The sequence below is a fragment of the Xiphophorus couchianus genome, chromosome 21 (genome assembly GCF_001444195.1).
Source record: "Xiphophorus couchianus chromosome 21, X_couchianus-1.0, whole genome shotgun sequence".
NCBI classification, from domain to species: domain Eukaryota; kingdom Metazoa; phylum Chordata; class Actinopteri; order Cyprinodontiformes; family Poeciliidae; genus Xiphophorus; species Xiphophorus couchianus.
In genome coordinates, this window is record NC_040248.1 from 21,998,809 (window position 1) to 22,012,525 (window position 13,717).

The 13,717-nt window shown below is 39.4% G+C and overlaps 1 protein-coding gene across 1 annotated transcript in view; it reads left to right on the forward strand.

The window, feature by feature from the left end:
- Positions 1-13,717, forward strand: part of kcnh2b (potassium voltage-gated channel, subfamily H (eag-related), member 2b) — a 197,827-nt gene that overhangs the window by 161,013 nt on the left and 23,097 nt on the right. The window contains exon 7 of the mRNA XM_028005324.1: positions 12,788-12,967. Coding sequence (XP_027861125.1) covers positions 12,788-12,967 — 180 coding nt within the window. The remainder of the gene's footprint in view (positions 1-12,787; positions 12,968-13,717) is intronic.

Consider the following 13,717-nt stretch of genomic DNA (forward strand, 5'->3'; position numbering starts at 1 on the left):
TTCAGTCTAGTTTCAGAGGCATCACCAGACTTTAATCTCTGGCTTCCATCCTTGCTCATTGATGCTGTGATTTAAATAGGCCGTATCACAATCCAATAATAACTACAACACATACGGTCCCAAAGTCTGTGTCTGTATGTGGCGAGGCTTATGTCTTTGTGATGCTTTGTGCTACAGATGATTAGCTGGATATTCACATACAGAGCATCTTTTCACACCGGCTTTAAAAGCCACAGATGATGCTTTGCACGATCCACTTTTATCCTCAAACAAAACTCAGTGATATGGTGATTAGGTGCTTATGTGCAGATCGGATAGAGTTCAACAATAAGTTGTAATGTTAATTCAAGCAGCTCTCATATAGATATTGAGCCCTTCCACGCACGAAGAACACTGAGCTGCAATTATTTCACCTTTCCTTCCTCTCTTTACCACTGCAACTCACAATTCTCTCAGCAAAGCCGCAATAGGAACAATTGTAGACATTAAGATCAATCAATCAAATTATATTTGTATAGCACATTTTAGCAGCAAGGCATTTCAAAGTGATTTACATTTACGCTGGGAACAGCGCGTTAATAGTGTCGGTCGGCATAGAGACAGTAGACATACTGTATAATAGCCTGCTGGTATTCATGGTGGTCAAAGGCCACAGCCATCTCTGTGCTTTAAACAGCAATAATCCACAAATTATTGACTCCTTCTAAAAACACTTAAAACTGTCTATTTTGTATTGTATTTGTACTGTATATTTAAGTCCCAGTATACCTTAAGATGCATAAATACGCCAAGGGGAAATAGTTTTACCACTACCACAGAAGCTAACATTTATTAGCTAGCATTGAGTATAGATATTTTAACAGTGTCAATTTCTTTTTGAATATTTTATATAAACTTCACAAAAAAATGAGTGAATTGACTGGATTCCCCCCAGTGATTTGGTGTTACATTCCACAATAAAGTTGGTGAATCGTTAGGTGTCGGCTGGACTAGACTTCAGCTGTAGATGTGTTGACTCTCCTGAATAGAACCAAGTTAAAAAGGAGCTCTGAATAATGATTGTTTAAAAAAATATAAATGGATGCATGGTTTTAGCAGGTAGCTGCCCTGTTAGGTTGTGGACCTAGCAGGGCCCTGACATACGTTAAACATGAAACAAAGCATTGCATAAATCTTCCACTGAGTGTAATTCTGTCCCTGTGTGGCTTCACACATCATCGTCTTGCTTCCATGTGGCCTTGTTCCGTAGTTTGAACTTAATGCATGGTGGCACGCTCTGATCACATGCAGCTTCCTTTAAAGTCACATGAAATCTAGTCAGTTTTACACAAAGCAAACACTGTTATCAGCGCAGGGTGGTTTAATGCTGTCCAAATGGGAACGTTTTTATCCACAGTGTTTTTGTTAACTTTAAATTTTATTTATTAGGTTCATTTGATAGGGACAGACACACAATGATATAGGCAAACTGTATAGAACAGCAGTATGTATCATTGTTCTTATAGCATTAGCTAATTTGCAGCACTATGCAAGACCTGTCGCAATAAGCAATAAATTAATTAATCGCATGATAAATGAAGACTAACTCAATCATTTCCATTTGGAAGATTTATTGTTTTTCTCTTGTTTTACCAAAAGCTGGATGATAGGTCTTCAGTTTGGTGCTTCATAATTAAATCTATTTGCTGTTTCTGTTGTTTTGTTAATTTATTTTGGATATTTAAAATGTCTTCTAGTTTCTGTGTTAAATGTTCATTAGAATTTAAAGTTTATTTATCTTAGAGAATGTGTTCTTGCATTATTATGCCATTATCATTATTCAACTTAAAAACGGTCTCAAACAGCAATATTGTCATTTATGGCAATAATTTCTGGGACAATTTATTGTCCAGGTAAATTTGTTATGGTGATAAGCTCTGTTTCTTAGTTTGGATACCAGGAAATGGATGCCGATTTCCACGTAGATTCACACACAAAGGAAAGAGATTTCAAAATTAGCCGTAGAGTCAATTTATGAGTCTTAGAAGCCTCTTTGTGCTGCAGACGAACAAATTCTTGAGCATTTGTGTGTGTGGCCTCTTTGTGCTGCAGACGAACAAATTCTTGAGCATTTGTGTGTGTGGCCTCTTTGTGCTGCAGACGAACAAATTCTTGAGCATTTGTGTGTGTGTGTTTGTGTGTGCATCTCAGAAGCCCGCAGGCACTCTTCTGTCAGCTGCTACATTTATATTCCAAGTCTCCAACATACTGGAATGAGGCAGAAATGGATGGAGCAGGTATGGAGACATGGATGCTGGGAATGATCCAGACCGCAGTTAAAGAGACGGAGACGGGCCGAGATAAGAGTGCAGGATGAGACATAAGGACACTGAGAAGAGGGGGATGCACTGCAATAGAGGGAACAGTTTTCCTGAGCAGCTGACGGTGGTGATGAATATTGGAGGAGAAGGCTGAGGTGAGAGGTGGAGAGGCAGAATGCAGGAGGGAGGGAGTGGGGGTCCAGGAAATCAGATCCTTTGTTGTGTCTTAATGGGAACTGTCAAAGCTGAAGAAAAAAGGTCAGCCAGGAGGCCCAACACAGTGGCACACGGATATCACAGTGACAAACACACAAAGACACACACATTATCTCTGAAATATGCCAAATGCTGTCCTCCGACTTCTTCAGTACAAATAAATATTGATGATTGAATCAACAGATGAGGATGTTTACCTCTACTTAGCAGGAAAACGGGACCATACAGATCAAGATGGAGTTTTATTATAAATGCCCTAGTACAAGTAAAACACCAACCTGAAGATTCCCATTTCCCCTGAAACTCATTATTCTTTGCTTTCTATTAGAGGCTGGATATTTTGGTATCGATCCAATACCAAGTAAATACAGAGCTAGTATCGCTGATACCAATATTGATACCGATAACTTCGGATCTTTGTAGTTTTTTCTTTATTTTGACAAAATTTGGAGAAAATTTCTAAGTCTCTATAAAATAATTTTATAATGTTAACATTGTAAGCAGAAAGAACAGAAAAAACAGAACAAACATGTGTGCATTTTTTTCCTAAAATGAAGTATTGAGGAATAGTTGAAAAACTAGAATATAAAAATGAAGTAAAACTTCAAGAGAGAATCTGAAAATATTGATACACTAATATCGATCCGATACTGACAAAGACTTGATATTATTGATATTATCGATATTATCAATATTTGAGATATTTGAGATCCGCCCACTTCCACATATAGTTAACAGAAAAACATAGTTCAAGTTAAAAACTACATTTAACTGTATGTTAAATCTTTGTAATTATCTTGAATGGTGATTTTTGCTACATGGTTTTTAATGTTACATAAACTATTTCCAACTTCAATGATAATTTTTCTTTAACCATGTACTGGGATGAGCATTCCTGTTTGGTTTTTGTTGCTGTAGGTGATTCTTTCCATTTTGAACGAGGAGCTCATTAGGCATATTCCATTTTCAAATTCAAAGTCATATAAATCCAGTGGACCACTGGCTCGGAAAATTAAGTTTTTTTTCCTCTGTGTGACCAATTCTGTGTTTAAAAACTCCCATATGGCTGTCACTGATATAATGTACACGATTATACAAGTAGCAAACACGTTACTGTCTACATTCCGTTAATGAACATGGAGCTGCAGTGTTTGAAATGCTTGAAGTGGAGATCAATATGTTGTTAAAGTTGAAAGCTTGGTCGTTGAGAACAGCGGTTAGCTAATTTTACTACGTTTCTGACATGGATGTAGTCTGGCCGTTGCCTTGCTACGCAGATCCACAGATTTCATTCAAATTTCTCTTTGTTTTCTCAGTCTGGGTTTTCTCCCATTCACTTGGATTTCTCCGGTAGAATTTCTACAATCAGCGAAGGAGAAGTTCTGAACGATGATATTGATTTTCTGCGGTGTTTTAGAATTGTAGTCTGCCTGTAGTTGTAACAATGGTATAGAGGAAATGAGCGAAGCTCTTTAATCCGTGTTGGCCACGCCTCAAAGACAGGACCGAAAACTGATCAAATTACAGCAAAGAGTTAAGAAAAGTTTAAGAGACTTTCATAAAGCCTGAAAACCATAAATCAAATAAATGAAAATCACGTTGAGGATCTGGACCGGTCTTGTTGAGCAGCCATTTTACCTCATCCTTTCCTCATTTTTACAACAGGAACCTTTTAGCGAGAGCTGTTATCATTAATTTTACAAGCTGCTGGCTCTCTGTAGGTTTAAAAACACTCAAGTCAGAGTTGGAACACTCTGTTGTATTAATGTTTTGTATATGTAATCGCATTTAGGACATAAAACCCATCTATATTTTACTGAAACAAACCGCAGAGTGTTTTCTATCTGAAAACTTGTGACAAGTTTGTCCGCTGACCGCGAACTTTTCCACAGATGCTGTCCAGTGGCATCATGAAACCGTTGGCCCGGGTCAGAGCTTAACGTGTGTGTTCGTGACTGTTGCAAATGAAAATAACTCACTCAGAACTTCTTTTGAAATGTATTTGCTGTAATGAGGCTAAGAAAAGGTTACCGCTCATCTTATTTAGCTGGAACTTCTTACGACAAGAGAGAGTGGGAAGGAGAAAATGTGTCACAATCACATTTACACAAAGGTTTTGGATTTTTTCTTGGGTTTCTACAAGTACGTGACAGTTCAGAGTAAATCTGTCACATCTTTAAGAAACCTGAATGGCTTACTTGGTGGTACAATGCAGGAAAATATCTTTTTTAAAGGATACGATGGAAATACTTTGTAAAAGACGTAGTTGTTTCAAACATTTCCCTCCTTTGTAGCAGTTTTCAAATGTTGTTAATAGCATTCTATGATAATAAGACACATTTATAGTTACTTGATAACTTTCTGCCTCAGTAATTATACATTGGTTGTTTTGTTTTTGTTTTCATTTGCTATAAATTGATATAAATTGATATTCAATCTGATTATTCTGCAAATTAATTACAAACAGTGTGAATTGTCAATAAGGAATGAAGCTCAAAAGTTTGCGAAGACGATGTGTTTATCGGTGCCAAAACATTTAGGCAAAGCTTTAGGCTGACTGCTAATATGCATAATTTCCGCACAAAAGCTTTTTTGTATAAATATAGACTTATGATGTAATGCACCAGATGTTGGTACTGCGGTCCCTCTGAGATGGTTAAAAAAAGGAACTGGGCTACCAGCATGTTGGGTTTTTGTTGTGTCATCTAAATTGAGTCTCTGCTAATTGCTATTCTGTAGAGTGGTACTCCAACCAAGACTTGGCCCATATGCACTTTTGACAAGCCAGCGTGATTTGGTTTTGCTCATAAAATATTTGTGAAGCAACAATAACAACAACAAAAACTTGAATTTGAAGGCTCTTAAATTTTCATCAGCATTTTTATGCTGCTGTTAAAAAGCTTTGCTGTAGATATGTAGAGTCTGGGCATGAGCAGCGTTGACTGTGTATAAAATATTGACCAGTTTCTCGTAGTGAAATATGGATCATGTTTGCTGAAGCTTTCAAAGCCTAAAAGCTGGAATAAATTGAAGAAATAGAATGGAAAGAACCCAGAGTGTACACTGACTTGAATTCATTTCTTAAAACAGGTATGCTAGGTTAGCATAACATGCTAACCTAGCTTCATCATAACATATCTTCCAGCTTTGTCCCCTTTAGTTATTTTCAGGTTGTTGTTGTTTTTTTTCATTTTGTCTTTCTCTTTTCTTTTTAACTCCCTTGGTTATATTTATTTATTTTTCTGTCATAAGCTCACAGTTGTTGTCTTTGTTCCAGAGTGTTTGTTTTGCCATGAGTTTAAAACCACACAGACAAACACACATACATAAGATGAAGTTGAGTGTCCACTTAATTTTGAGACACCTCATTCAGTGAACCAGGTAAATAGAGTAGTCAATAAAATCAGAGCATGTTATTCACAAAGCGAACAGCAGTAATAACACAGCAGAGTAGAAGTGTGAGCTAAGCCACTTGTTCTGAATAAACTACGTAGAAACAATCAAAATTTGATGAACATTGTGGTAAGTCATCAACAAACACTTGTCAAGCAACTTTCTAAATTGTGGCATTTAATGCACAGCTTCCATTTGGCTATGGGGATATTTATGATTGTGGCTGACCATTCAGGAAGTGAAAATGTTTTTTTCACCTCCATCTCTCTGACTCATCCCTTGCTATAAATTCAAGTTTTCAGTTTTAAAAAAAACTGTTTCCAAGTGAGAGACTGTTTTTGATGAGTAAGGCACAATCCATATCTGAGATTCTTGCAAAACCGATATCAGAAGGTAAAAACGCTCACTTTATTCTTTTACTGTGGTGCCAATAAGCAGCTTACACATTCACTAGATGTCTTCCTTTCAAAAAAGCTATGTTTTTTCTTAAGAAACCAATATATTCAGTCTACACGTATAAAGAATGATGTAATATCTTCATCCATGTAAGGATGTGCTTCCTGTTTTTAGTGTGCATACCTTACATTGCTTTTTTTTCCATCATAATGTTGCTGTTTGGTTTTGAGGAGCAATAAAAATGTCCATTGTAATTCAATTATGTTCCTAGCTCTTAAATATGATAGCATATGCTTCATAAAGAAGCTTTGACTGTGCCTCATTAAATTGTGATATATTGTAAGAATAACAGGAATTAGTGGCTGTTTTCAGACCGATACACAAACTCTTGTTTGTTTCTTAGCGCCGAAATCTTAGAAAATGGTTTTCTTTCTCCATCTGAGGCCATAAGCTGTTTGCCCACAGTTTGTTGTTTAGGACATACAGAGCACAGTCTGCTGGATTTGGGTGAATGGGAGTTTCCCAGTGTCAATGTCATGGCTGAAAAGCTACAATATTTAACCGATTTAACATTTATTTAGTATTTTTTCATACATATTTTTCTCCCAAATGCTTCCTCTGCCAAATGCAGAGAGAAATGGAAGCTCTCCAGGACCATCCACTCCCCTGCTGGGCCGATGGATGCCTCATGCTGCTTTAGTGCCTTTTGCTGCCGTTCACACAGGTCGTGCAATTCTTCTTTTGTTTGCTGCTATCTCAGACCCCTGCAAAGTTTTCAACAGGCAGAGTGTCAAGTTTAATAAAAAGCAACCGTGAGAGTACAGAGAAGCTGAACTCCGGCTCTGAGACGACATGATAAAAATCAGATGTAATTTTCTCTGCTGCCTGTCTTGATTAAACGACGTCTGACCAGAATGACCGTGCACCTGTGCGTTGGCTTTAATCTCGATCACTGCGTAGAATGATGCTTTATCTCCATTTTTAGGTGCAGCTCCACTTCTGAACAATCTCTAAGCCTTTGAGCACTGTAGAACTGGTGTGATGTGCTCTATCTTCCTGGTTTTAGTGAAGATAAAACCAGGAAGTGATCCAGAATGGTCCAGCAGCAGCGATCATTCTGGATCAGCTGCAGCTGTCTGATGTATTTTTTTAGGCAGACCCGTGAAGACGCTTTTGCAGTACTTAATGCATCTAAAGATAAACACATGGATGAGTTTCTCTAGATCTTGCTGGGACATTAGTCCTCTGATCCTGGAAATGTTCTTCAGGTGATAGAAGGCAGGATTTGTAACCGTCTTTATGTGACTCTGAATGTTCAGGTCAGAGTCCATAGCTAATTATAGCTGTAATAACTGTAGCCATTATTACATCTGGATCATTCCTCTTTTGATTCAAAGATAGTAACTTCAGTTTTGTGGTTGTGAGAGTTTCATCATCTGATCGACGAGCGCTTTGTGGATCCAGAGACTGTATGCCCTGAGAATCTGGTCGCTCCTTCTCACTTAACGTGTTTGTGTTGTTCATGAACAGGAACTTTGAGTGGAAGAGGTTGTTGTCTGATTTAGAAACCTCGCAGTCTGATTGGCATCTTTAAAGAATCACCATCTACGTTCAGTGAAACAGTCTGGCAGGATGAAAGAGCGAAGTCACGGTTATCAACTAGAAAAGAGAGAGATTTCCCAGGGTGGAGGTGAGTCTGCCAAGAGAGGTGGAGTTTAGACCATCCTGGGCTAATGTTCTGGAGTGATATCAAGATGGCTCACATCATGAAATCATAACTGAAAAATGATGATTCTGGATGTAAGTGGCCAAAATCAGATAAGTTGAACTAATTCTCTGTTCTGTGATAGAAAGTTAGAGACCCTTTGACTAAATAGAGTAGAGATGTCCAAAGGAGTCAGCTGATGTTTTCCATCATCAGATAAGAAAACCTTCTGCGATTCTTCTGGAACCTTCTCTGGTTTGAGCTACAGACACAAGCTGCTATGATTATCATTATGAGAACTTTGGCTACAAGAAAGAAAATAGAAATCTGGCATTTCATCGTCTTCATTCGCCAAGTGCCGACCAACTTCACTGTACCTATCTCTCCGTCTTCCGTCTAGTCTGAGAAAAACCATGCTGCCCTCTACGTGTGTTGTGTGTTGTGTGTTGTGTGTTGCAGAAAATACTGACCAGACCGCAACAAAGCAAATTGATTGGTCCTGCCGATATGTATATATATGGATGGATGTTGTCATCTTTCCAGCTCTCATAAAAATATTAAATAGTTTTGTTGCTCAACCCTCTTTGATGCAAAGCCTGTTTCAGTAAATAATGAGAATAAAACATTTTCTACTTTTGAGCAGAGGTACACTCTGTCTGGTATTTTTGGATTTACATTTCACTTGTCCTGTCACCAGTAAGATTTTTCATACCGTCTTCCTTCTTGTCTCCGTCAGCTCAGTTACGTGAATCAGCTGTGACACTGAAGCAGGGTAACGGTGGGCAGACAGACTTTGGGGCTTGCATCTGAGTTTGGCTTCTGATCGAACCTCTTGGTGTAACATCCGTCGGCCAAAACCCCACAAAGGCTCCAACTGTCCTTCATAATTATCTGTTAAAGGAGTTTTAAGCCAAGAGGCTTAGTGGGACGTTTTAGCGCCGTCGCTCCGACCCAAAGCCAGCGTGTCAGGAGCATTTCCAGCAAATCCTTTCACTTTCGAGGGATAAATGTTAAACCTGCACTAGAGTGGCGTTCTCTGCAGTCAGCTTGAGCAGGGATACCACTTTCTGCTCGGCGACAGGAACAAACAGCATGCTGTTGGTGGAGTGAGAGAAACATATTGTGTTGACTCTCTGTGAAGCAGGCTCTATACGCTGCTCCCCCATCGCCTCAGGTCTTTTCCCTCCAGTCCTGTTCTCAAATATAACTTTGCCCTATTTGATCTTAAATGTGTCTTGACATCTGCACTTTTAACGGCCCTCATGGCTGTGATTTGTAGTTTAATACAGATGGCCAGCAGTAACTGGGAGGGGCATTTGACTGACCGGCAGGGTGAAGGGGTGTGTGTGCTAGTGTGTTTTGGACACCAGGGTAGGGTACTGATACAGTAATACTTGATGAGGTTACTGTTTTGTTCCACTAAGATCAATATCGATGATCACTTGATCAGCTGATAACAGTCTTCATCTTCTATGTTAACTGTGGTAAAAACTGTGCCTGCTTTAAGGCCTTCTAAGATTTCGGGGTAAACACAGCTGGCAGGGTGTACTGCCGGCTCTTCTCCGGAAGGTTCTGGCAGCTGCTAACACCGCTCAGCCCCTCAGATATTTGGTTTATTAACTACCACTGACACATGAAGACTATAAAAACTCCCTATTTTGTCATATTACTGTACTTTGCTTTTCAACTGATTTGTTAATGTATATCTGATCAAGTATTTTGTATTTATCCTCTGTTTTTGTTCTTTTCTTTCAAAAGATTTCATCCCTTTAACAAATGCCAAAAGATTTCTAAATTTCAACAGCTGAGCGTTAGCTTAGGGAATAATGTAAATGCTGGTAAGTAAAGCATTTGAAGGAGGCTGACTCCCAATGAGCTGGCTAGGACACGAAACAGATGGCTTCATTTCAGACACGTTAAACACTGAAATATTTCTCTCTTATTTTTAATAAATCAGACAGCAGTTGGGTTCTTTTTTCATTTATATTAAACTAAATCTTAAAGAAAGTACAAACGGAATTGGAAATGTCACCTCCTGCGAAGCCAGATGTGATCTTTCTCATCATTGCATCAATAAATTGAGACACAGGGCCTCCGGGTAAAGAAGCAACGGGCAGTGAAGAAGAGAAAATAGTTTGAACTGCTACCAGATGTATGGAAAATGTGAAGCAGGCAAGAACATGGTAGGAAAAAGAAAAAAAAAAAAACCTGTAGCAGGTCAGGGTGAGGACAGGAAGGAGCAGGTGCAGTAACAAGCACGGTGAAGTGGAATGAAAGCTAAATGTGGAGAAAAACAGCGTTGAAGGGGGGAACGGCTGATCATGAGCTTTCATGTTTTATAGAGCACTTTAAATCTGACGCTTTGGCTCGTGTTCTGTTAAGATTCATACTTTCTTTGATGGGTTCACATTCTGCACAATGTTTCTCAGGTCAAACACAGCACACGTCTGCTACTGTTGTCAGTCTTGTCTGACCGTATTTAAAATGCATCTGGACATTGTTGCACCTGAGTCATATTCTGTCAAATATAAAATGGCTTCCAGGAAGAGGTGTACTTTTTCAAAATGACTTGCAAAATGTTCACAACGCTTGAACTTTTCACATTTTGACAGTTTGCAACCACAAACCTCAGGTTTTAGTGGGAGTTTATGTGACAAACATGAAGTTGTATTTGATGAAAGGAAAACGATACATGGATTACAGAATTTTTACAAATAAAAAAGTATGCCAACTGTGATTGCCAGAATTTTGGGTAAAAACTTTGTTTCTACTGTATAATACTTATCTTTAATGTTTAACTGTTTAAGACACTATTATGCTATAAAAGTAAAATATTTAGCCTAAGAAAAATAGTTTTCACAACATTAGCATAAAAATCCCCAACAAAAAAAGTATGTACCACCAAATTGACAATTTCCAAATTAAAGTGTCAGTCCATGTTTCAAAATACGTTTACTTTGTTAAACTTCTTTAAAAATGCTGCAAAAATAAATGCTTTGCCGTTTTAATTTTCAATAGTTTATTCAAATATGGCAACTTATTCTTTATAAAACTACTCAAACTGTCAGATCAGATGGACAGCATCTGCGTGATTCTGCCTCCGCCATTTTTCATACACGTTTCAGGCTTTTGCATTTTGCATGTGGGCCAAAAAGTTGATATTCTTGGTCTCATCTGACCAGAACCCATCCACCGCCTGTCTTCAACATCGCTTGTGGGAAACAAATTGCGCATATAGTTTCTTACTACAGCAATCAGCAAACCTGGTGGAACTGTATCTGCTGAGCTCGTCATAGAAGCTGTTTGTCAGTAAAACGCTGGTAAAAGCATCAGAGAATTGATACAGGAGCCATATTGTGATGACTTCCTGAAGGCGGAGTTTCAGAAAGAGCAGGAACTTCTTAAGGAAACAGAGGCCCAATTTCAAGGTGTTAAATTACAAAGTCACATCTTTTTAAAGTAATTTTTGCATTTTTATAACAACTACAGGTAACATTGTTAGTTGATTGTGCTTTAAAATGGTGCTATGCCTAGAAAATACATGAAACTAGTAAATGAGACATGAATACAAATCCACTTTTTTTTTTTTTTTTTTTCCTTATAATTAATCGAGTGTGTTTGTTTTTATCATGTACCAATATATCCACTGTCTTTCTTGTCTCTGTCTTCTATGGTTGGGTCAGGACATTAACAGGCCCAGAAGGGAAACCCAGACAGCTTCTCTACCAGGGTCAGAAAAATGTTTCATAAAATCTGAGTTTGTAGCGACAAAATGTGGAAGCATATGCTTCTCAAACTGTGGCTGTTTGTTCCTTACGTTATAGATTAGCTTCCAGAACAGAAGATTGGCTCACTGGCTGTCAGAGCCCGCATGCCGCCAGCAGCCGTTGCAGTGATAATCATTGTTTTTACTGTCCCAGATCTGTGCGTAGAATGTGTAACAGCAAATTAAACGTTTCCTTAATCATAATGCGTTCCTACATTCAGCCTGTCTCAAGCTTCCTGATGCCTCCACCTGAAGCGACTGCTGTACATTCAGCTCACAGCGCCTCGTTCTTCACATACAGGATTATTCCTACTTTCATCCATGCAAGTGCAATGCAGACAGTGGTGCACATTACTGCAAGTCAAGCTACTTAGCACTGCGGCATGAAACCTCAGATTTCTTTTCTGGAGTGTGAGTGCGTCTGAGGGGGTGTGAGTGCATGTGTGTATGTCAACGGGAGGACAGTGGGGAAAAAAGATGTTTCTGCATGTTCCTCTCCGTTTGGTCGGAGTCATGTCAAAACATCACTGCTGTATTTGTACAGGATTACTGTGTGTTCTTGCCCAAGTTCTTGCTTTTATGTGTATTTGCGCATGTGCTGTGGCTCAATGTGTGCGTGTGTGTGTGTGTGTGTGTGTGTGGGTGTGTGTGTGTGTGTGTGTGTGTGTGAGAAGCTGGCTGCCCAGGAGGATAACCTAAAGAGAGCCAGTGCCTTCAGAACGGTTCTCGTCATCTTCGGTGGGCACGGACGCCATCGCTGTAATTGCAAAGCACTGTTGTTGTCTCCCCTAAATGCACACTGCAGGGATCCATGTATAGTTAATGAACTCTTTGTATGCGCTCCTGCTCTATGCAGAAATATCTGTAAGCAGAAGTTTCCTAATTATATTCTTTTTACTGTCATTTTTTTGGGTCATTCTTTTTTTCCCCTCTCCTTCTCTGTCTACATTATTCCACATCTGATTTCTCCTTTTCTTCCCTCCACCCTTCTCCCCTCCTCTGTCTACCCAGGTGTTGTCTCTGGGTGCAGATGTGTTGCCAGAGTACAAGCTTCAAGCTCCTCGCATCCACAAATGGACCGTGTTGCACTACAGTCCCTTCAAGGCAGTGTGGGACTGGCTCATCCTGCTGCTGGTCATCTACACCGCCATCCTGACCCCCTACTCAGCCGCCTTCCTCCTCAACGACCACGTAGGGCCTCACCCGGAGCTCAGTTCACACTGTTTTTTTACATTTTTTTTATCATGTTACAACCACAAACTTGAAAGTGTTTTATTGAGGTTTTATGAAAAATAAGTAAGTGCAACCAACTGGCGTCACATAATCAGCAGAGTCCTGCTCTGTCGGCCTCTGTCGTTGTGTCCTTGGGCAAGACTCTTCACCCACCTTGAGGGTTGAAAGCGCTATATATAGGTCTGAGGTCACATGAAGACCAAGAAAGACAGCAGGAAATTAATGAGTGCAAACCTACCTAACTTACCCCTAGAGGCTTCCTAAGGTTGAGCGACAAGAAGGCAGGACGATGAAATGGCTCCTTTGTAGGACGAGGTTTGGGCTGTGTGGGTTTCTCAAATGGATACGTCAGGGTGAGGTTGGGGTTGAATCTCTATTCATGTCTACTTCTGTCAATTTTGTGCCGCCTCTTACCTCTGTTGGACCTGTGGTGTCCAACATCCATCCATCCATTATCATACCCTTGTCCCTAGTGAAGTAGGGAGGGGGTCCTGGAAACCATCTCTAGTGGTCAAGGGGCGGACAGTCCATTGCAGGGCTGGTGTCTAACATGACTGCTTCAAATGAAACAATCTTTACAAATGTGTCGTCAAATCTCAATAAACAAGTTGACGTTTAAGGTTTTAATGTGACAAAATGTGAAAGAGTTGTAGGGGTGTAAATCGTCCCAGTGGATACTGTATCACACGTTGTGTACGTGTTTTACCA